This window comes from Eublepharis macularius, chromosome 1, assembly GCF_028583425.1.
Source record: "Eublepharis macularius isolate TG4126 chromosome 1, MPM_Emac_v1.0, whole genome shotgun sequence".
In the NCBI taxonomy this organism is placed as follows: Eukaryota; Metazoa; Chordata; class Lepidosauria; order Squamata; family Eublepharidae; genus Eublepharis; species Eublepharis macularius.
This window is the reverse complement of record NC_072790.1, coordinates 205,680,643-205,702,810: the sequence shown is the minus strand read 5'-3', so window position 1 is coordinate 205,702,810 and position 22,168 is coordinate 205,680,643. Positions and strand designations below refer to the sequence as shown.

The window sequence follows — 22,168 nt, the reverse complement described above, 5'->3', positions numbered from 1 at the left end:
AGTTGTCTCTTTTCTAAACCGACAAGTCCCAGACTCTTCAGTCTTTCCTCATAGGAAAGATGTTCCAGACCCGTAATCATCTTAGTTTCCCTCTTCTTGCTGTTTCCAGCTCTACAATGTCCATTTTGAGATATGGTGACCAGAACTTGCACACAGCATTCCAAATGAGGCTGCACCATAGAACTGTACATGGGGCATTATAATATTGGCTGTTTCATTTTCAATCCCTGCATATTGCCTTTTTCACAGCTGCTTTGACTTTCATTGAGCTATCCCCTACAACTCCAAGGTCTCTTTCCCTCTCAGTCTTAGCAAGTTCAGATCCATTAGTATATACTTGAAGTTGGGGTTCTTTGTTTCAGTGTTCATCACTTTACACTTTCTGACTTTGAACTTTTTTTGCCACTTTGCCACTTTGTTGCCCACTCGCCCAAACTGTGGCGGTCCTCCTGGAACTCTTCACAGTCAGCTTTGGTTTCAACCATCCTGAATAGTTTCTTTTCAGGCTTTCCTGCAGCCTTTTCACTGGAGATGCCAGGGGTTGAACCAAGGATATGCACACCCAGAGCTCTTTCAGTGACCATGATTATTGTTTCACATTGTAACGGGTTTGAATCCAGTGAATTGGGGTTGGGGGGATACAGTATGTTATTTCGCCCAGCCTAGAACTTATATCCCCTGGACGCCCTCTCCTCAAGAGGTGTATTTGTGGCAGGGACGAGAAGAACAGTTACAATTAAAGACTGATGGGAGACACAATCTTCGTATACCAGAATGAGCCCTCTTCATCTAGAGTGTCACTTCACTCCTGGCACAGCATTGGCCGAGCTCCAACCCCATTCTCGAGGAGCAAGCCCCACGGAAAGCAGTGGGTTTACTTCCGAGTAAAAACAAGCCAGGGCTATGGCCTGTGCCGTAGTTTCCCCCCACCGAGGGTTGCGTGGCCTTTCTGCCGTCGCCTTTCCCTGCCTGCGCCTTCCTCTGTGCGCGGAGCTGTCCGCTCCGCGCTCGGGTGGTAGCCGAGCCGCCCTTCTGCTCTGCTCCCCCTGGCGCCCGTCTGCAGCTGCTGCAAGTGCCCGAGCTGTCCTTTGTGCAGCGCGGCCCGCCCTTGGGGAGTGGACAATAAGCGCGGGACGCCGCCTGCCCGCCCAGTCAGCGCCTTGGCGGTGCCTGAGCCGGGGATGCTCCCTCCTGGCCGCTGGCGCCGCCTGGCCCGCAACGACGTGCGGAGGCTCTGATGGCAGGGGCGTCTGCTGAAGTGGACGGAGTGGACGACGGGGGCGTCCCCGGAGCCAGCCATGGGCGGGCGAGCGCTGGTGGGCGCGCTCAGCCTGTGCCTCAGCCTCTGCTCCCTGGCGCTGCTTGTCACAGCCATTTTCACTGACCACTGGTACGAGACCGACCCCCGGCGCCACCGGGAGAGCTGTGAGCACCGCGCCGGCAGCGCCCACCCGCCCGAGCAACGCCGACGCCTCCTGCCGCTGCCGCACTTGCCCTTGCGAGGCGCCAAGCAGAGGCTTCCGCGCGGCGGCGCCTGGGAGGCGGCAGCGGCAGCACCAGCGGAGCCTCCCCCGGGCGACCTGCTCCTGCTGGACAACTGGCCAGCCCTCCTGGGGCTCGGGGTGCTGCAGTCCCGTTGTGGCCGCCCGCTCTTCGCCACTTACGCCGGCCTCTGGAGAAAATGCTATTTGCTGGGCGTCGACAGAGACCTAGACAGCCTGGTGGAGCGAGGTAAGGGGAGGAGGACGAGAAGGGGATTGGCGCCAGTTTGCGTTCTCCTCAGTTCCCCCCCTCCATATGCAGCTCCCTCAGCGCCCCATCTTGCCAACGGAGTACCATAGAATTCTGCCCCTCGGGATCACCCTGCGCGCCATCATTATTTCTCCAGGGCATGGCTGGGATACATTCTCGAGCTCCCCAAGTCACAGCCACTGTGTCTGCCATTCCTCACAACTCCATCCACATCCCTGTCAACCACCTCCATGCAAAGTCAAGGCACCAGTCAACTCCCAATGTAGTTGCCTTAGATTCCCCTTACCCCTGTGTCTACATTCATTGGGCAGGTAACTCTCAGGCACACCGTTTTCCCACCTCCCAGTGACACTTTTATGCAAAGTCACTTACTTGGCACGCAGGATCACTTAACACTGCATTGTCTCTTTGCTTTCCTCACCTCTTTCCCTCCCATTTCCCCTCTGCGTTGTCACTGCACTTATGTCAGTTCTGGTCATTGCCCTTCTGCCCTCTGGTGAATTGCTGCCACGCAATGCGGTCTTATAACTGTCCTGCATATTAAGTGTGCTTTGGATCTCACTCTTTCTCCTAATTAACGCACAACAAATGTAAAGATAGGAGGAGAAGGGCACAATGCATTGAGAATCTGCTGTGTGCATTAGTGATAGGCTGCATTGAATAGAGACCTTGAATTGGGAGGGCCTTTAATATATATCCCTGAAAGTAACCAAGATCTTTCCAGTTTATGTTCACCATTCAGTGTAGCCCATCACTTCTCATTTTGTGGACACTACACCAAATGCATCACACAAATACAGTGCATAATGAAGCTGCAGTCAGCATCTTCATCAACTCCTGCGAGCATGAAAGCTGTGAACTTAGTCCATCTACTGAATGTACAGACCTGGGCACTGTTCCATTACGCTCAATTCTTCAAATATTGTTTCATGTTCCCTGTATTCCCTTCAGTTCCTAAAACATAGTAACTGTATATAATCCCTTAGATACACCAATTTTCCACATCAAAGTAGATAATTAAAAGTACCACACTCCCATTTTCTGGTGTTTTATTCACAAGTGACACGATCCTTTAATAATCTTTCAATAGTGGAATTATTATAATATTTAATACTAAAATGGCTGCCCTTCCCCCCACTGGTGCCAATTAAGAAAACAGCTAAACTAAGCCATCCATTTTGTAAGGTCTCCAAATACTCAGGACATTCCCTAGGTATGCAGAAAAATAAAACTTTTTAAAAGCCCCCTCAATGGCCTTGTAAGGACAATTATGCTCCAGGGGCATATGGAATGCTGAGGCAGTTGTGAGTCAGGTAAAGGGAAAAAAGATGAGAGAGTAAATGAATCTGTTTGAGTCCCTGAGAGCTAATAGAATTGTGGAGAGAGAGAGAGAGAGACTTTAGAGGCTGTGGTTTTCAGATTGTTTAGTTCCTTATAGGCCCTGAGTTTGTGTCGTCTTTACTCCGCAAAATGCTAATCTCCTTCCTTGGCAGCATTTTCTCCTATTGCCGCTACATGTATTTTTTACTCAGTATGAGTATCCTTTCTTCCTGAAAATGCGCAGACATTGTGCATTCTTCTCTTTCCCCCAATGCAAAGGCACCATAACCTCTCCTTCACGATAAACAGGGTTGTTTAATGCCCTTCCATACAGTCACAGTATTTGCTTTCACCTTAAATGCACAGGAACAATGAACCATCTTTCTGCAGTGATATGACAGGCCTCATAGCCTAAACAAAACCTAGCATCTTAACCTTTGTTCTTTAGTACCTTGGTACTATGCACTGCTTCTACTTTTATCTATGTATACAAAAGTCAAATGCAAGTATTTAGCAAAGCACTGGATGTTTATCAGAGGCACTTTGTGTGTTTGTATACATATACATGTACATGTATGTGTGTAAATTGTACATTGTCCTGTTCTCTAAGTTTCAGGATACATCTTCCTATCAGTATTTCTGGTAGCCTTTAATATGTGACATGTTCTTTATTTTTTATTTGGACTGAATCCTGTAGCATTGATAGTTATGGGCTGTACTGCATTTAGTGAAAACTTTTCTGATCAGTATCTTTCAGGACAGACTTACTCTTAAGGCAGATTACATGTAGATGCAAACATATTTTTGGAAATCAGCAAAGAGTAAAGTGGCTTGGAAGGGTACCTGTTGGAACAAGAAGTGATTGTCAAGGAAAAGGTTAAGTACATTTTCTCTGAGTTCTCTTTTCCAAATTATCTTCTCCCTTAATTCCATTGCTGCTGCTTACTTGTTTATGCATGTAGCCGTGGTCCTCAGAGAAGTAGTTAGTGGGTTCCTTATTAAGTTAAATGATGCTATCCCAAAGTTTATTTCTGTTCTCTTGTTCTCTTTATTCAGAACAGATGCACTCTGGGAAGAAAAGAAGTGAATCCACTCAAGCAATGTTCTCAGAACCTGTTCAGAAATAAGGGTAGATAATCCTCTTTATGGAAATGTCTCTTTATCTATTCTTCTAGAGGTGACCTAGAGTTTAAAATGTGTAGAAAAAGCAGATGCTGTTAAGGTGTCATTGTCTCAGGCCATGTAATAATACTGAAATGGTTGACTTGTTTTGACCCAAGATCTGCTCTGTAGCATCTTTGGCATAATAAGCAGTCCAGACTGGTAAAGCTCCTGTGTTCTACCCCAATGCAATGTTTTGGGATTCGTGTTTTAGGGAGACAATGAAGCATAAAGGCAAGGAAAAGAATGTACATTCTTGTCATATAGCTTATGCTACAGTAAAGTTGGTTAGTCTTAAAGGTGCTACTGGACTCTTTTCTATTTTGCTACTACAGACTAACATGGCTAACTCCTCTGGATTCTTGTCATAATATACCTTGTGTGTCAAAAGCTGTAATATTGTTCCTGAAATCAAGAATCAAAATGGTGGCTGCAACAGTAGCACTGAGAGGATTATGAGATTGTGTAGGTAATGATCAAGGCAAGGAGAAAATCTTCCAAATTTTCTAGGTGGAGATAGCAAATAGAGGAAAACAGATTCTACATAAAGATAAAATTTTATTTGTGAGTACCTTATCAAAATGCTCGGAAGCTACCACAATATACATTATAGGAAAGGAAGAATCCTATAATTTTGTAATGTCCTTGTATGAGTTCTCTGTAATAGGTGTTGCAAGCTTGTTTTCAAAAACCTGAGTTAATATGTCAAGTTAACCAGGTTGTTACATTATTAGTGACAAAGAACATATTGTATACTGAATTATACTGACTCAAGTAAAATCCCATTTATTCAAAAGTTCCCCATGGTCCATGATTGTCCATGATTTTTAATAGGCAATTAGAAGCAAGGGAAACGGTTCCAGAAAAAAGTAATTGTGTTGTATGTGCATCATACATATGTGTAAACACCATTCCCTCATGTGCGTAGACTGTTGCAACTTTATACAATCCAGAATTTACCTTATAAATACCAGAGTATCAGTCTGAGATTTGCTAAGGCACAATACCCCTTTGCACATCTTCATTGTGCTGAAATAAGCACGCATGAAACTCAAAGAAAACCTCCATACAGAAGCACCCTCAGCGTGAAGCAGGGATATTATGGCGCAATAGTGACTAGAATTGTTATGCCCATAGCTGTGGAAAATCACTTACATAGAATAATAGTTCTTAGTAGAATTGCATAACCTCTTCCAAAGCTCTTGCACAACACTGCCAACAGTACTCTTGAGGGAAGAGAGGAATGGATCCAAATTCTGTGGGTTGATATGTCACATTTGTTGAATCCGCAGAGACATTGTTGGCAGGCTGTTAGTGCCTAGAAGCTGGCTCTGGTGCTGAAGTAAACAAAAATGACTAACTGTCAGGAGCCCATCAAGTCTACATGTTGGGAAACAGGGTCAGGAAACTAATATACCTCTTGAAGCAGAGGCAGCAGCATAAAGGAGGTATTTCTGGGGGGAAATTGTATTCGTGTTAAGGAGCTTCTTAACATGTCAGACAGTCACTTCCATGCCGCTCTATGAGTAGTGAGATCAGGAGCCAGCCTGTTTACTGCCCTCATAATTCCCACTGAGTGTAAAAATGAATACTTGTATCAAGTGGTTTGAAAATAGGACCTGCCTTCGTAATAGGTTCTAGATTCACTAAGCTAAGTGGGTTCAATATCCAGCATTAAGGGAGATTTCACATTCACATATTTTCTAGATTTCCCATCTGGAGATTCAATTCAGTGCATGGTGAGGGGGATGTGAAAGGAAGCAGGAAGAAAGTCGTGACCCTAAAACTCGATTTCAGACTTCTTGGTTGTTGCCTTGCATGGCTAGATTAGGGCCCATCTACCGGTCAAGTTTCTGTGTCCGAGGGTTTTGCCACATACTACTTGCCTGGCACCCTATTTGGGCCCTCCGTTTGGGAACCTCATAGAATCGTGGTGAGGATATTAGGTATTGCTTGAGTAGAACGAAGGCTCCTGAGGCCTACAAAGCTATTGGTGTTTAGGTGCCGGCACAGCCAATCAGAACTGTTGCTTTGTAGTCCAGTCACTGTGCTCAAAAGTAGATACTTGTATATAGCTCATGCAAATGAAAGATTCTAGCTGCTTACATTGTATTGGTTGTTGTAAAAGTGGAAGTGGTTTCTACAAGTATAAATTGGTTACTGTTGAGCCTGAGTTTTCAGTCAGTCTGCTTCCAGTCTCCAATAAAGAAGTTTATTATAATAAAGAGCTGTTAATCTCAATATACAATACAGAATACAATGGAGAAGGGGAGACTGTCATAAGCCACTTTAGGTCCCCACTGGGAAGAAAAGTGGGGTACAAATGAAGTTTAAGAAAATACACATGTAAAGATGGTTAGCCTGTCACCCAGTTTGCCTTCTTCAGCTGTGTAGCAGACCGACTGTACTCTGTTCTATCTTGGGGTTTTAATGCTTCCTTTTTTCACTGCTTTTTTAGGCAATATGTCTAGTAAACCACTGTGACTCCTGCATACTGAAAAAAGACACGTAGCCATATCAATAATGCTTTCTTCTTCCCTTCAGGAAAAAGTAAAAAGCCTAGTCAGTCAGTATTTTCATCATCTTCTTTCTCCACCCTGCAGTGTATGACTTTCTGTTTATAAGCACTACAGTTCTCTAGAAAATTAAGTCTTACAGGGCAACCAAACATAGAAAAATAGATTAATAGAGGATGTCAGCCAGTTAAGATAGCATGCTGGTCTGCTAGTTTACAAGGAGGGCTAAAAATAAGGCTTTCCATTTTTTATGAAATCTAAAAGAAAAATCGTAATCTTGTTTGTGGTTTTCAGCAAGGAAATCAGAGTGGGCTTGCTCAAGGCCACCCATTAACTGTATAACTCAGTGGGATTTCAGCCTAGCTTCCCTACAACCAGCTCATTACTCCAACCCTGGAATCCCCAGGGGCAAATCTTACCCTCTGAGAAGCAACAAGTGGCTTCTGACGCTTTAGTCCAAAGGGATGTGCAGAGGGAGTGATGAATGTGGCTATGGGACTTGCTGATAGTCTTCCCTTATTTATTAGAATTAATGATCCACTGCTCAGAATTTGCTCCTCAGAAAAGAGCCTACTCATAAAACTTGTTGCTGACCACCTCTAGCCAGTAAACTGCATCAGGTGGTAATCTTACTCAGTTGCAAGTGACTTACATTAATTTAAAATTGTTTTCTCTTTGCATGGATTATGATTATGCACACGTACATAAGGAACCTGTAAATCACACTATTTATTTACTTTGTTCATACTCCCAAAGTGGCTTACATCATTCTCTCCCCTCCATTTTATGCTCACAACAACCCTTTGAAGTAAGGTCAGACTGAGAATGTGTGATGGCCCAAGGTCAGTACGCTTCCATGGCAGAGTGGGGATTCAAACCAAGATCACAGTCTGGCACTCTGTCCACTATGCTACACTGGCTGTCATTGATACCAAATAATATATAGAAACCCACATGGTAAAATTGAGCCCATCATGGCAGCCTCTTGCGTTGATGGATCAAAGGGAGTTGGGGGTGAACAAAAAACAGATCAGCATTTGAGACCATTGCTTGATGGTTCTACTTACCCTGCTCCATTGTTCTCTAGAGACCCAAATAATTGTATAGGCACTTGATTTTTTTACTAGGTTGTTTAGGAAGATCATTGCAGATATAGGCATTTCTTGTATGTGATGCATACAGCTTATTATGGTCATTGAGGACCAAGATAATACTATGTATTATAATGAAATGTTTTAGCATAATACCTCTGAACATGCATTCTCTAGACAATCTAGAGAATTAGCCTGTAAATTGTTTTAATTGTGCTGTGTGAACTGAAAGGGTGGAGTTTATGTCAGTCTTAGTCAGGGATATACTTCTCTAGTAGTAAAAAAAACTCTTTCGTAGTAATGAAATGTAAAAATAGATATTACTTTAAGTGCTTTCATGCTCATAATGGGCAGAATCATTATGGCACTTCACTACTTGTTTCTCTGGTGGGGGCACATTTAATATTTACTGTGTATACCATAAGAAAATATTTTCCTTGCATTAGACTCTGGGGTGAAGAGCCCCATGGCACAGAGTGGTAAGCTGCAGTACTGTAGTCCAAGCTCTGCTCACAACCTGAGCTCGATCCTGGTGGAAGCCAGGTTCAGGTAGCTGGCTCAAGGCTGACTCAGCTTTCCATCCTTCTGAGGTCGATAAAATGAGTACCCAGTTTCCTGGGGGTAAAGTGTAGTTGACTGGGGAAGGCAATGGCAAACCACCCCGTAAAAAGTCTGTCAAGAAAATGTCATGATGCGACGTCCCCCCATGGGTCAGTAATGACTTGGTGCTTGCACCTTTACCTGTTTTAGACTCTGGGGTTTCTCAGCCTCATTCCACATAGTTCTGATAATATACCAAGTATAACTTTGCTTGTTGCTACAGTGATTCTTAACAGAAAGGAAGAGCCAGAACATTATTTGATGTAAGTTTACATACCTTCAGACTTAGCTCATCCATTATTGGATAAATTGGTCTATGTACTAGCAGCTAATATGCTGTCTGTGACAGTGAGACTTCATCCCCACTAGCCCTTTTAGCTGGAGATAATTGAGCATGTTATATTTCCTAGGTGCAGTGGACTCCACAATAAATTTGTCCTTTGTGGGCCAGTTTAAATGTTATCACCACGGTTTAGTGGCAGGAAAAAGAGGAAACACCCCCCCCCCCCCACCACACACACACTTTAGTGTAATGGTGGTGGGTCTCCTTAGGAGCTATATCATTTGTAATCTTGTGATTAAGCTGATAATGTGGACACTCCATGTCGATCTGATAGGAGTGTGTAGGGCTTTCATAACAGACTTTACCAACTGAGCTAATCTACATGGTAAACATCTTACAAATGCTATTATCTCCCTTCATGGAGCTACCACCAACATCAGAGAGTTTTGTGGGCATTTAACAATTATTTTTGGGTGTGTAACAGACTAATGTAGAAACCCCTCTCAAATTTAAAATGTGGGAGCTGTTAACTTTTAATCAGTCATAAGTAGTAGTAGTAGTAGTAGTAGTAGTAGTAGTAGTAGTAATTATTATTTATTTATATATTGTCCTTCAGAATAACTTAATGCCACACTCAGAGCAGTTTACAAAGCGTATTATTATTATTATCCCCACAACAATCACCCTGTGAGGTGGGTGGGGCTGAGAGAGCTGTGACTGACTCAAGGTCACCCAGCTGGCTTCAAGGGAAGGAGTGAGGAATCAAACTCCTGCCACTCTTAACCACTGCACCAAACTGGCAAGGAAGAAGGAAACGGGATGGAGGGGGGAAGCTGCACAGTTGTACAGTCTGGTCCAAAAAGAGTAAAGGTAGCCTGGCCCCTTGTATCTTAATCTGCAGAAAGCCCAGAGATGCCTTTGTCCAGCCTTGCAAGTTATAGAGGTGTCGTGCACTCCAGTAATGTGCTAGATCAGCTAGAATAATGACTCGGTATTAGCCTACCTAGCGGGTGTGAAGATGCTGAAGCCCTTTCCCACCAGTGGATCCACTTGACAGGAATGGCTGATGCATCTCCCCCTGTAGCATTATCTCCCAGTGGGTCCATTTGCACGTAGCAGTAGGTTGGAGTCCTTCTTGTTTAGAATGTTCAGAAAGAAAAAGGAAGCAGCATTGTATCAGATTTCTGTATATTGGATGTCCCAGCCATTGATCCTATTGACTTATCTGCCTTGAGTCTCAGTGACTATAAATAATGTAAATAAATAAAATATCTGCTTGACATGGCCACTTTCAATTCCCCCTTGTTAATTTTCCTCAAGATATTTGTTCAGACATCTCAGTGTAGATTGTGGGATGAATGCCTCATCATAGAGGTGCTTACTTTTCTGTGGCTGCCCCCTCCCCCCAAAAAGTGGAGACCTAATGACAGGCGCTGCCAGGATGAGGTATGGATTCCATCAGCTGCTTCCAGAACCTGTCATGGGCAATTACCATCTGGTGCTCTTTTCCACTTCATAGTTCCATAGAAATAATTTGGGATACTCCAAAGTAAGAGGTTAGCAGATCACAGCATCAGTGATGTTTTGAGAATGATCATAGGCTGTACATAGTCCATGAGTGGAAAAGTCTTTTTAGCCAAGCTATGCTCTTATCCCTTAGAAATCTCACCACAGGCTTGTATGAGATTTGGAGAAGGCTGGAAGAAAACTTGGGACAAATTAAATGGGCACTGGAAAAGTTGCAGGGGGTCAAATGGAAATTTGGGAAAGGACTCCTTTTTGGCTTATGGCAATAATATATAATTTTAACGTTGTGATTCATTAGTGGATTGATTGATGCTTTTGGATCTACTGATGCAATAGAGAAGCATTAGATTTAGCTACAGCAAGAAAACATAGTCAGAGAAGTTCTAGGAGTGTATGATTTCTGTCCCAAATGGTGCTTGCTAGTTTTACAAACACAGCGATGATTCCCAAACATTTCCAGTCTCTGGTCCCTTTATCTGTTTTTTTTTTACTGCATATTGAAGCTCTGAACCCCAGGCTTGTTTGTGGTCTTCTTGAGGCATTCCAATATTCTTTAGCCCTTCATCTCTCTGACTCAGTAAGCCCTTTCCTTCTGTGCACCACAGCTGACACATAACAAAGAACTGCTCAGAATTTAAGGCTTTATCTTTTCAATGCAAGTCAGCTTTCTACAGTGCCACAAGCGTCTTAGTGGGTAGTAGCTCAGTTGTACCAGCTGCCGAGCACTTTGCTCCTACTCATTTCTGAGGGAGTTGAGGGAGATTAGCCCTGTACACGATCAAAGTGTGAAATCCTGGAATAATAGCGTGCAATGATTGTGCACAATCTTATTGTGAAGGGTAGAGAGTGGTAACCCCTGTTGGGCCATATCTGCTTTTAAGGCATCATCTACTTACTATGAGGCCTTGCCATGTAGCAACTCGTGGAGATAATTGTGCTGCTATTATTGATGCCACTGGAAGAGCAAAGGGAGTTTGTGCAGGAGCTGCAATTTCCATGCGTGTGAAGAAGGAACATCATACATTCCTTCAGGCCATTGTGTCATCAATAATACCATTTTCGGGTTGTCAGGGGGAAAAAAATCCCTGGAAAATCATGAGGAAAACCTTGTTTCTCCCACTTCACCCATTGTCCTTAGATCGAGAAGAACCCCCCCGCCCCCGAGGTTTTTAAACAGTAAATGCTTCATGCAATATTGTCTAATCAAATTAGTGCAAAATAAAGTAATTTTTAATCTTATTATTTTCACTTTAGATTTAGACGCAGCCCTCTTTTCAAAATGGGAATATGTTCAAGTTATTATAGTGTTACATATGAGGCCACCCAGCCAAAGGGACCCCTATATTTGCTCACCCCAACTGACACTCTCAATTGCCAGAGACTTAGATAAATATCCAGTTTACTATCAAAGCAGAGGAATTTCCTTGGACACTCTCACGTGGAGTCACCAAACTGCTGGAAGTCTTCAGAGAGCACATTGATTAAAGACATTCTGTCTAAAGCTTCCAGAGCTCCCTCACACCCATAGTCATCATGAGTAATTCATTCATTTGCTAGACAATAACCTGAGATCCCAGAGCCCTCTTCACCATGTAGCCTTCTCCAATAATTCAATCACCAACCCGGGGAAAGTCATCAAGCTGCTATCCAGCCTTTGTGGTACTAGCCTGTGCTGGCCTGTCACTCAGAGAGCAAAATCACTGCACCTAGTTTTGTTTACTTATTTACAAAAATTATAACCCGTCTTTCTGCCTTATCAGGACCACCAAAGTGGCTAACAGATTAAAATCATACATACATGTCTGAAAAGTCATTAACACCAAACAAAATATATATCATTAAAATATATACAAAAACATAAAACAACAAAACATAGGGCAGAAAGGGGGAGGTCTTCATATCTTGATAGAGTAATAAAGATTTTCTTGTTCGCAATTCTCTCTGTCTTTCTAAAGGCTAAACTACACACTCGTGTTTTTAACTAGTTGGGTCTGGGTCTCCCTCCATGCTGTTTTCTTGCAAGAAATGTCTTAGGGTGGGGAGGAGATAAGAGCCCTTCTTCCCCTGTGGTGATGTTCTAAGACTGTTTGGGCTTTCTTCATCATCTTCATCTTCTTCATCCATTCCCTGCGGCTGCTGTGTGGCCCTCAGGGTATTGTGTTAGAAAAGAATCCATGTATACAACAGACTTCAATAATCCCAAATAAATTATCTCAGAACATGTGTATAGTTCTAGTTGTGTAACAGACACCCTACATGTGACAGGTCTGTCGCAAGGGTCTATTTGGGTAATAATAACTTCCTCTCAGTGTACTTCACAATCCAAACAATCCTTCTCTTCTTAAAGGGAAATAGACTTTTTTTTGCTTACTTGGTTTGGTAGTGGCTCTCTAAGAACCGTTCACTTCTTGAGATTCTTTAAACAAATGACTGAACCTGGGACTTCTGTTTCATTACTGAGCTGTGGCACTTCTCTGAATGGAATGAGTTGCTTATATATTTTGAGCATTGGGAATAATTACATTTAAAAGTAATATTAACAGAAAATTAAAACTAGTCAGGAGATGCGTTCTTCCAGGGCCATGTATTAAGTTTCCAGAGAAGTCCATATTGTGAGGGAGATTGTGAGAGTGTTACTTATTGTTCTGTAAACATGGGTTGTTATTCATTGCCACGGTATGAAGCATTTTGTTTGCAGGGTCACACAAAAGAATCTTGATTAAGGTGACCCTCAAGTTCTTATGGCAGCCAAGTTACTTCATCTCAAAAGTGCCCAGGGATAGACATGCCTTAATCAAGAGACTCTGGCTTTATATCAAAAGATGGATCTATTTAGCCCTCTGACTTTGCTATTTCAAAGGATTTGGGGCTGTAAAAAGACACAGTTATAAGTGAGGGTGGGGGGCAGTACCTTAGCCTCACAATGTTACTTGAAGTGGAGTGTTCCAGATGTGCCCATTTTCCACTTCTGCTGTCTTTCTCTTTGGCAGACCTTTCTTCCAGTAATAAAATGGACACTTTTTTTCAGAGACAAACACAATTGACTTTATTGGAATAAACCTCTCCTCATACCATCTCCATTTTACCTTTGGTCTTCTCCTGCAGCTCTTGGTCATCTTCTTTTCCTTCCATTCAATTAAATGCTTGCAACTCAGAGCTTACAATGAACGGGTGAGTTTCCTACATTTAGCACAGGGTCTCATCCATTCATGTTCCAATAATTGCATAGTTAAATAGTAAGGGCACAGTGCAGCTACTGGATGTATTTTGGTATACACTACTTTTTGGAAAGTGACATGGAATTACATACAAAACTACAGTGTGGAAATTAAATACAGCTTTCCATGTCACTCTTGTCACTACACTTTGACACCCACATAGCTGCTAACAACTTCTTTCTACCGTTGTCACTGCCCTAGCAAAATTATTTGTGGATGATTACTAGTTTTCTGAATGGTAAAAAAGATCCTGCCTTGCAGAAATGAAAGCATTAAACATTTCCCCCCCCTTTCCTTTGCCAAAGGTATTGCTCAAAGATGCACAACAATCAAGTACCACTTCTCTGTGCCAATACGTTTACAGAACATCCCATTCAATTTAACCAGGACCATTCAGCAGGATGAATGGCATTTGCTACGTAAGTATTTGTGCTTCCATTTTGTACAAGCAGCCTTTCTAAGGGAATATTAAATGTTATGAGTTACTGTTAATAAATACCAGGATGTTGTCCACAAAATACTGCATGTTAGGTTGGAAATGTTGAAAGTCTTTAGTTTGGTATTCAGATGTTTTGAAAGTGGTTAACAGAGAGCCAGTTTGGTGTTGTGGTTAAGAGTGTGTGACTCTAATCTGGAGAACCAGGTTTGATTCCCCACTCCACTTGAAGCCAGCTGGGTGACCCTGGGTCAATCACAGCTTCTAGGAGCTCTCACAGCCCCACCCATCTCAAAGGGTGTTTAGTGGATAATAATAACATACTTTGTAAACCACTCTGAGTGGACATTAAGTTGTCCCGAAGGGTGGTGTATAAATTTCTTCTGCTGCTGCTGCTGCTGCAGTTATATAAAGTAATTTCAAGAGTTTTCGGTAAACATTAGGAAGAACTTTGCTGATGGTCATAGATGCAGAGGAGTTAGCTGTGTTAGTCTGTGGTAGCAAAATCAAAAAGAGTCCAGTAGCACCTTTAAGACTAACCAATTTTATTGTAGCATAAGCTTTCGAGAATCAAGTTCTCTTTGTCAGATGCCTGATACAGATACTGGCCAAATACAGAAGAGCAGGAGAGAGAAGAGAGGCGGCAATTAGGGGGGGAGGGGGAGGGAGCAATCAAAACATTCCTTTGCTGGTATATGTAAACATCTCCTTTTGGTGTGTGTATCAGTTGGCTTCAAAGGAGTTTGCCCTGTTAGTTTGTAGCAGCCAAACAGCTAGACCATCCAATTCCAATGTAGTATGGGCCTTCGACAACCACAGCTCTCCCTGCCAGATGCATCTGACAAAGAGATCTGTGGTTCCCGAAAGCCCACACCAGGTGCCACTGAGCTCCCCCAGACCCCACCTCTGTAAAGGAAATCTGTTACCTGTGGTAATGTGATAACCATTCATAGTCCCTATTCAGTCCCAGCTTGACAGAGTCAAATTTGCATATGAATTCCAGTTCAGCAGCCTCCCGTTGGATTTTGTTTTTGAAAGGTTTCTGTTGAACTACAGTGACCTTTAAGTCTTTGATGGAATGTCCTGGTAGATTGAAGTGTTCTCCCACTGGTTTCTGGACGTTTCCATTTCTAATGTCAGATTTGTGTCCATTTATTCTTTTGCGTAGAGGTTGGCTGGTTTGTCCAATGTACAGAGCAGAAGGACATTGTTGGCACATGAGGGCATATATCAGATTGGAGGATGAGCAGCTGTAAGAGCCAGAGACAGTGTAGTTGATGCCATTGGGTCCTGTAATTGTATTCCCTGGGTAGATATAGGGGCAGAGCTGGCATCTGGGTCTGTTGCAGGGCCTGGTACCTGTGCTGGTGATTCTGCTGGCCGATTCATGATTGTAAGTGAGAAGTCGTTTAAGATTGGGGGGCTGTCTGTAGGCAAGGAAAGGTCTTCCACCCAGGGCTTCTGAGAGAGAGGTATCATTTTCCAGGATGGGTTGTAGCTCACTGATGATACGTTGGATGGGTTTGAGCTGGGAGCTATAGGTGACAACCAGTGGTGTTCTGTTGTTAGTTCCTTTAGGTTTGTCCTGCAGTAGGCTGTTTCTGGGTACTAGTCTGGCCCTGTTGATTTGTTTCTTCACTTCATTTGGTGGGTACTGTAGTCCCAAAAATGCTTGTTGTAAATCTCTTAAGTGTGAGTCTCGGTCGAGAGCACTGGAGCAGATACGGTTGTAATGTAAGGCTTCTGCTCTGTACATTGGACAAACCAGCCAACCTCTACGCAAAAGAATAAATGGACACAAATCTGACATTAGAAATGGAAACGTCCGGAAACCAGTGGGAGAACACTTCAATCTACCAGGACATTCCATCAAAGACTTAAAGGTCACTGTAGTTCAACAGAAACCTTTCAAAAACAAAATCCAACGGGAGGCTGCTGAACTGGAATTCATAAGCAAATTTGACTGTCAAGCTGGGACTGAATAGGGACTATGAATGGTTATCACATTACCACAGGTAACAGATTTCCTTTACAGAGGTGGGGTCTGGGGGAGCTCAGTGGCACCTGGTGTGGGCTTTCGGGAACCACAGATCTCTTTGTCAGATGCATCTGGCAGGGAGAGCTGTGGTTGTCGAAGGCCCATACTACATTGGAATTGGATGGTCTAGCTGTTTGGCTGCTACAAACTAACAGGGCAAACTCCTTTGAAGCCAACTGATACACACACCAAAAGGAGATGTTTACATATACCAGCAAAGGAATGTTTTGATTGCTCCCTCCCCCTCCCCCCCTAATTGCCGCCTCTGCTCTTCTGTATTTGGCCAGTATCTGTATCAGGCATCTGACGAAGAGAACTTGATTCTCGAAAGCTTACGCTACAATAAAATTGGTTAGTCTTAAAGGTGCTACTGGACTCTTTTTGATTTTGCTGATGGTGGTTCCTCAGTGGAACAGGTTTCCTCAGGAGGTGGCGGGCTTTCCTTCCTTGGAGGTATTTAAGAAGCCACTAAATGGTCATTTGACAGCTATGATGATTCTCTGAATATGAATGAACAGAGATCAAGGAAGGTAGTGCATGAGGGGGTGAGCCAGTACTGGCTCTCGTGGCCCTTTCGTATATTCCAAGGGTAATGCCAATTGCCACTTTGGGTTCAGGAAGGAATTTCCCTCCAGGCCAGATTGGCCAGGGATCCTGGCAGGGTTTTTTGCCTTCCTTTGGGTATGTACCAGGTGTCACTGAAGGGGTGGGTGGGAAAAAGCTGTGAATTTCCTGAGTTGTACAAGGGGATAGACTAGATGACCCTTGGGATCCCTTCCAGCTCTAGGTTGCTGTGTTTCAAAAGAACGATGCAGAAATTTCTCATCTAAATCCACACCAAATGCCTATCTTATGTAAAGAGGCTCTTATCTACTTTCTAAACAATTATATGTTGAAAATTCTTTTAAAGGGTTGTACCTCCTTTGCACATCTCCTTTAGAGTTCCTCAGAATAGGATATTTTAAACCTTCTTGACTGTAATGTAATGGTTTTTCTATTTTTTTAAATCTTACCTTTGCCTTTGAACCTTCAGTTCAGCTCCTCATGTTACCTTAAACTTGTACCTCAAGAGGGCTCTGGTCACAACCAACACTCTTTCCCCCCAATTCACACACAGCTTCAGTTCTCTACTTTACCCAGGCTTTTACCTCGAGAACACCTTCTTTTTTGATTGCGTGATCTATATATCACTGCCTTCCTGACTTCCTTAAAATGTTTTTGCTGCCACCAAAGGTTTTTGCCTTAGACCTCCTTAATTTAACTGGTAATATAGGAAGGCTTGTCATAAATGATAGTGTGACAGAACAGTCAGCCTGTGAGGTTAAAAAGGGATATTTTTTTCTTAAACAAAATAGTATTTATTTATAAGTACATAAGCATAATGTTTGCAGAGTTTTGGTTTCAGTATAGTTGCTAAGCTTGGTCATTTGAAAAATAATTATACTTCTTGAAGGCATATTCACAGACTCAGTCACACAGAATAATTTTCCACACAGATCTTCACTAACAGAATAAACTCTCTTCTCATCCACATAGACATGGATTCCCTCAGGCTTTTCCACATGGCTTGCCAGACGTAGATAGAATAACCTGAGATATACACAGGCTGACCCAAACACACACACAGTTTGCCTGACTTAGCAGAATTAGATCCAGAGGAGTTAGCCATGTTAGTCTGTAGTAGCAAAATAGAAAAAAGTCCAGTAGCACCTTTAAGACTAACCAGCTTTGCTTATGCTCCAATAAAGTTGGTTAGTCTTAAAGGTGCTACTGGACTCTTTTCTTTTTAGCAGAATTAGGCTCTCAGGCTTCTACACAGTTTGCCTGCCTTACCCAGATGGAATACTTTCTCTTACTACTCTGACTAAACAGTTCAGTCTGCCTCCTAGGGCACAGCTACCATCAAATTATATCACACTTCATTCACCCAACCAGTTCCCCTCCTTTCCTCAGAGGCCTGCATTTAAATCTACAGTAACAAAGGTATTAGAAACACCACATTAACCAGCCGAAATAAACTACTCAAACTTAATTATATGTAAAACATTACAGATGCCATTGCTTGTAGTTCGATGGTATGTTGACAATTCTAAGATTTGCACCTCCTTTGCACACCTCCATTACAATTTCTCTGAAAAGGATATTTTAAACTTTCTTTTCCTGTAAGACAGTACTGTTACAGTATGCCATGTTTTACTTTTGTCAGTGGTTACAGACAGGGCTTTTTTTCAGCAGGAATGCAGTGGAACAGAGTTCCGGAACCTCTTGAAAATGGTCACATGGCTGGTGGCCTTGCCCCCTGATCTGCAGACAGAGGGGAGTTTAGATTGCCTTCCACACCACTGAGCGGCATGGAGGGCAATCTAAACTTCCCTCTGTCTGGAGATCAAGGGGCAGGGCCACCAGCCATGTGACCATTTTCTCCGAGGGCAACCCACTGAGTTCTACCACCTCTTTTCCCAGAAAAAAAGCCCTGGTTACAGAACTATATTTCTCCGGTGGTCCATTGGGAATGGGTCAGTCCTTACAATTGGGAAGTGACTCCTCCTCTCCAGTGCAGGGTCACTGATTGATCCCGGAAGGGGTGGGGCTTCCACAGCTCTTCGGTTTTCCCTGGCCCTGCCTGCGTGCAGGACGTCAATTGGTGGTGCTCCATTGAGCACGGGATCCCAATTTAAAGAAGAAGAAGAAGAAGAAGAAGGAGACAGAACAATGCTGCCGTGGAGAGAAAAGAGAGCTAGGCTAGCCTAGCTTCTGCGGCTTGCACTCAGACTCCCGTGTGGGATTCCAGCCTTTGGGCTAGGAATAACCGCCCCCCCCCCCTCATTGGCTTGTGCTCTGGGGGACACAGTGGAGTCTGTTTCTGCCGGCAGATATAACGACAGACTGTTAAGCCTTGCTTCAGCCTCTGCACAGCCATTCGGAAGCCTCTTTGCAACTATCAGGGAAGGCTCACCAGCAAAGAGGCGGTAAGAAGCCTTCGAAGGCCATTTTTCTCCTTTTACTCAGGCCTCCTCTGGCAAGCTATCTCTGTGGTGGCTCCTTCTTCTCTCTCCTGCCTTTTTTCTGGATTGCCTTCCATTGCTTCATCACTGTTATTTTTGGCGGGGGGGAAAGTGCTGATGGTGGCCAAGGCAGGATTAACACCCAGTACAGGGGTAGGGGGCACCCTCTGTGAATTAGAGCTCCCCAGTTCGCCAAATTCCCTTTCCTCTCATCAGTCCCCAGGGGATCAAGGGGAGAATATGGGGGGATCAGAACCCACAAGCCAGGAAGTCAAAGCTCATCTTTTATCCTGGCTTGGCTCAGAGATGAGGAGAGAATTTAAGGAGGTTCTGAAAGAGCATGGTTTTCTCAAAGAGGGGACTTCCTTGTCAGATAGGGAAAGTAGGCACCCCAAAAGAGCTCACCCTTCCAAAACAGGCAAGTGGAGGTAGTCATCTCCCTCCTCACCAAAATCTAAGAAGCGGAGCGAGGATGACGTTGCTTCATATAGACAATCTAGCCCCTGGAGGAAGAATGCTCAGACTCTGAGGTATCAAACTTATAATCCATTAATAAGGAGGGAGAGCTCTCAGAGGAAGAAAAGGACAGCACGGCCACCACACAGGTGCAGCTTTTCCCTCAGGTGGCCTATGCCAGACTTCTGCCCAAAGTGTTGAGGGTTCTGGAAATCATGTCTACATGCCCAGACAAAAAGGACACGGAGTCTGCCTTCCGACAGGGGTCAGAACAGGTTTTGCCTAAGAAAAGAAATCTTCAAGCGGGCGTACCATTACCTGCAGTTTTCCATGATATCATGAAGGCAGAATGGGAGGCACAAGCAAAATCAAAGGCCAGCCAGCCTATCGTTTCCAAGCTGTATTCCATTATTCCAGATGCGGCCAAGGAAATCAAGTTGCCTGCCATGGATGATCTGGTGTCTAGCTTGGTAATCACCTCTGTGCTCCCTATGGGGGCAGACGGTCTTCCAAAGGACCCCTGCGACAGAAGAATTGAACAAGCACTATGTAGAAATTTTGATGCCTCAGCAACTTGATTAGAGCCTCTGTGACTGGCTCATTATTTGCTAGAGCCACGTTCTCCTGGGCATCAGATTTAGCTGCAGCAGAAAGTAATGTCCCAAAGGAAATCAAGGATGAGGTCAAGAAAATTGCCCTAGCAATGGCTTTCGCTGCTGATGAATGCATGGATGCCTTTCAGTTCTCCTCTAGAGCCATGGATTTCAACATTGTGGTGAGAAGGAACACGTGGCTGCGAAAATGGGAGGTAGACCCCTCAGCCCAAGCAAAGGTGGCTGCAATCCCGTTCAAAGGGACTAGCCTTTTTGGTGAGGCATTAGAGAGATATCTCGTGGAAGACAAAGAGAAGAAGAAGGTGCTTCCATCAAAAAAGAGGGAGCTGCAGCATAAACGGCGGTTTCAATCCTTTTGTGACTCCAAGAGGTCTCCAAGATTTGGGACATCCAGATCCTCTAAAGGAAGATGGCAACCTAGATCTAGATCAAACAATAGATCCACAGCCTTCTCTAAATTTGGGCAATACAACAAGCCATAGAAGAAGGAACTTTCTGCATGACTATGACGCCCCAAGTCTGATCACCAGGATAGGGGGCAGGTTACAGGAATTTGCGGGTATATGGCATCAAACGATTTCAGACAGATGGATTCTGGATACAGTAACAAATGGATATTCTTTGGAATTCAAAATAATGCCACTCAACCAAGTTTTTCAGCTACCAAGGAACCCATCCGATCAAAAGCATTGGCTCTTACTACAGGCGATTCAACACCTAATAGAAATCAGGGCGATAGAACTGGTTCCACAGGTTCAGAGGAATCAAGGGGTTTACTCGACCTTCTTCATAGTCTCAAAGAAGAACAGAGACATCAGAGCTATCCTGGACCTTCAGTGGCTGAACCGGTTCATAAGCACCCGCAATTTTCGGATGGAGACGCTTTGAACGATTGTGACAGCCATCCAGAAGGGGGACTACTTGGCTTCCATCAATCTCTCAGAGGCATATCTTCACATCCCCATAAAGGAGGCACACCAAACATTCCTCCGTTTTGCTTACAATGGGAGACACTTCCAGTATCGGGCACTTCTTTTGGGGCTCAAGTCATCGCCCAGGGTGTTCACCAAGGTTCTGGTAACACTAATGGCCTTACTCAGACTACAGGGGATATCACTGTTCCCTTACTTAGACGATATCTTCCTGAAGGCACCTTCCATGCAGAAGGGACTGGAAGCAGTGAAAATGACATTGGAATGCCTAGAGAAGCACGGATTTGTTGTCAACACAAAAAAGAGTTCCCTCACTCCAATGCAAAGAATTATTCACCTGGGAGTTCTCCTGGACACTGTACAGGACAGGATGTTCTTGTTTTTAGAGAGACAAAAGAAGCTACAGTACTTGATTGTACATGTTTGAAGGAATCAATATCAGGAGATTATGTCCCTGGCACAACTGGTAGGCATGATGGTATCCTGCCAGGACGTGCTTCAGTGGGCAAGATTTCATACACGCCCACTTCAGTGGTTCCTTCTACCTTACCAGAGAGCCCTAGCTCGCAGAAAGCATGTTGTGGTAAAAGTGCCAAGACACATTCTACAACAGTTGGAGTGGTGGATGGACCCACACAGGTTCCAGGTAGGAGTCCCTCTCAGGGAGCTGAAGAGAGTGGTGTTGACAATGGATGCCAGCTGCTGGGGCTGGGGGGTCACACTCCCAGAGCAGAATGGCCCAAGGTCCCTGGTCTCAGGACGAGAAATCCAAGAGTATGAACTTGCTAAAACTGAGAGCCATAAGGAATGGACTACTACAATTTGGGAGTCAACTGACAGGTACCCGTGTCTTGGTAAGGACAGACAACATGACAGCAAAAGTGTACCTGAACAAACAAGGGGGGACCAAGTTCAGGTCTCTACACAAGGAAGCCAGCTTCATTCTGAGCTAGGCAGAGGAAAACATCCAATCTCTGAAGGCAGTTCGCATGGCTGGACTGGACAACGTCCTAGCAGATTGGTTAAGCAGAGGAAAGATAGATCAAGGAGAATGGATGTTAAACAGAGAGGTCTTCCAAAAGGTACGCAAGAAGTTTGGCACTCCGGACACGAACTTGTTTGCCAGCAGTCAAAACCATCAGGTATCGAGATTCATATCCAGAAGGGAAGACCCACAAGCTCTGTATACGGATGCTCTACACAGCGACTGGCCGAGGTG

General features: G+C 43.9%; 1 protein-coding gene across 2 annotated transcripts in view; it reads left to right on the top strand.

The window, feature by feature from the left end:
* TMEM178A (transmembrane protein 178A) overlaps nt 1-22,168 on the top strand; it is a 33,968-nt gene that overhangs the window by 5,243 nt on the left and 6,557 nt on the right. Inside the window, exons 1-2 of one of the 2 annotated variants that reach the window (XM_054985058.1) lie at nt 1,166-1,731; nt 13,774-13,887. In XM_054985058.1, coding sequence (XP_054841033.1) covers nt 1,299-1,731; nt 13,774-13,887 — 547 coding nt within the window. In that variant the 5' untranslated portion in view covers nt 1,166-1,298. Of the gene's footprint in view, nt 1-1,165; nt 1,732-13,773; nt 13,888-22,168 lie in introns of those variants that run through there. The other variant, XM_054985068.1, reaches the window with a different exon arrangement.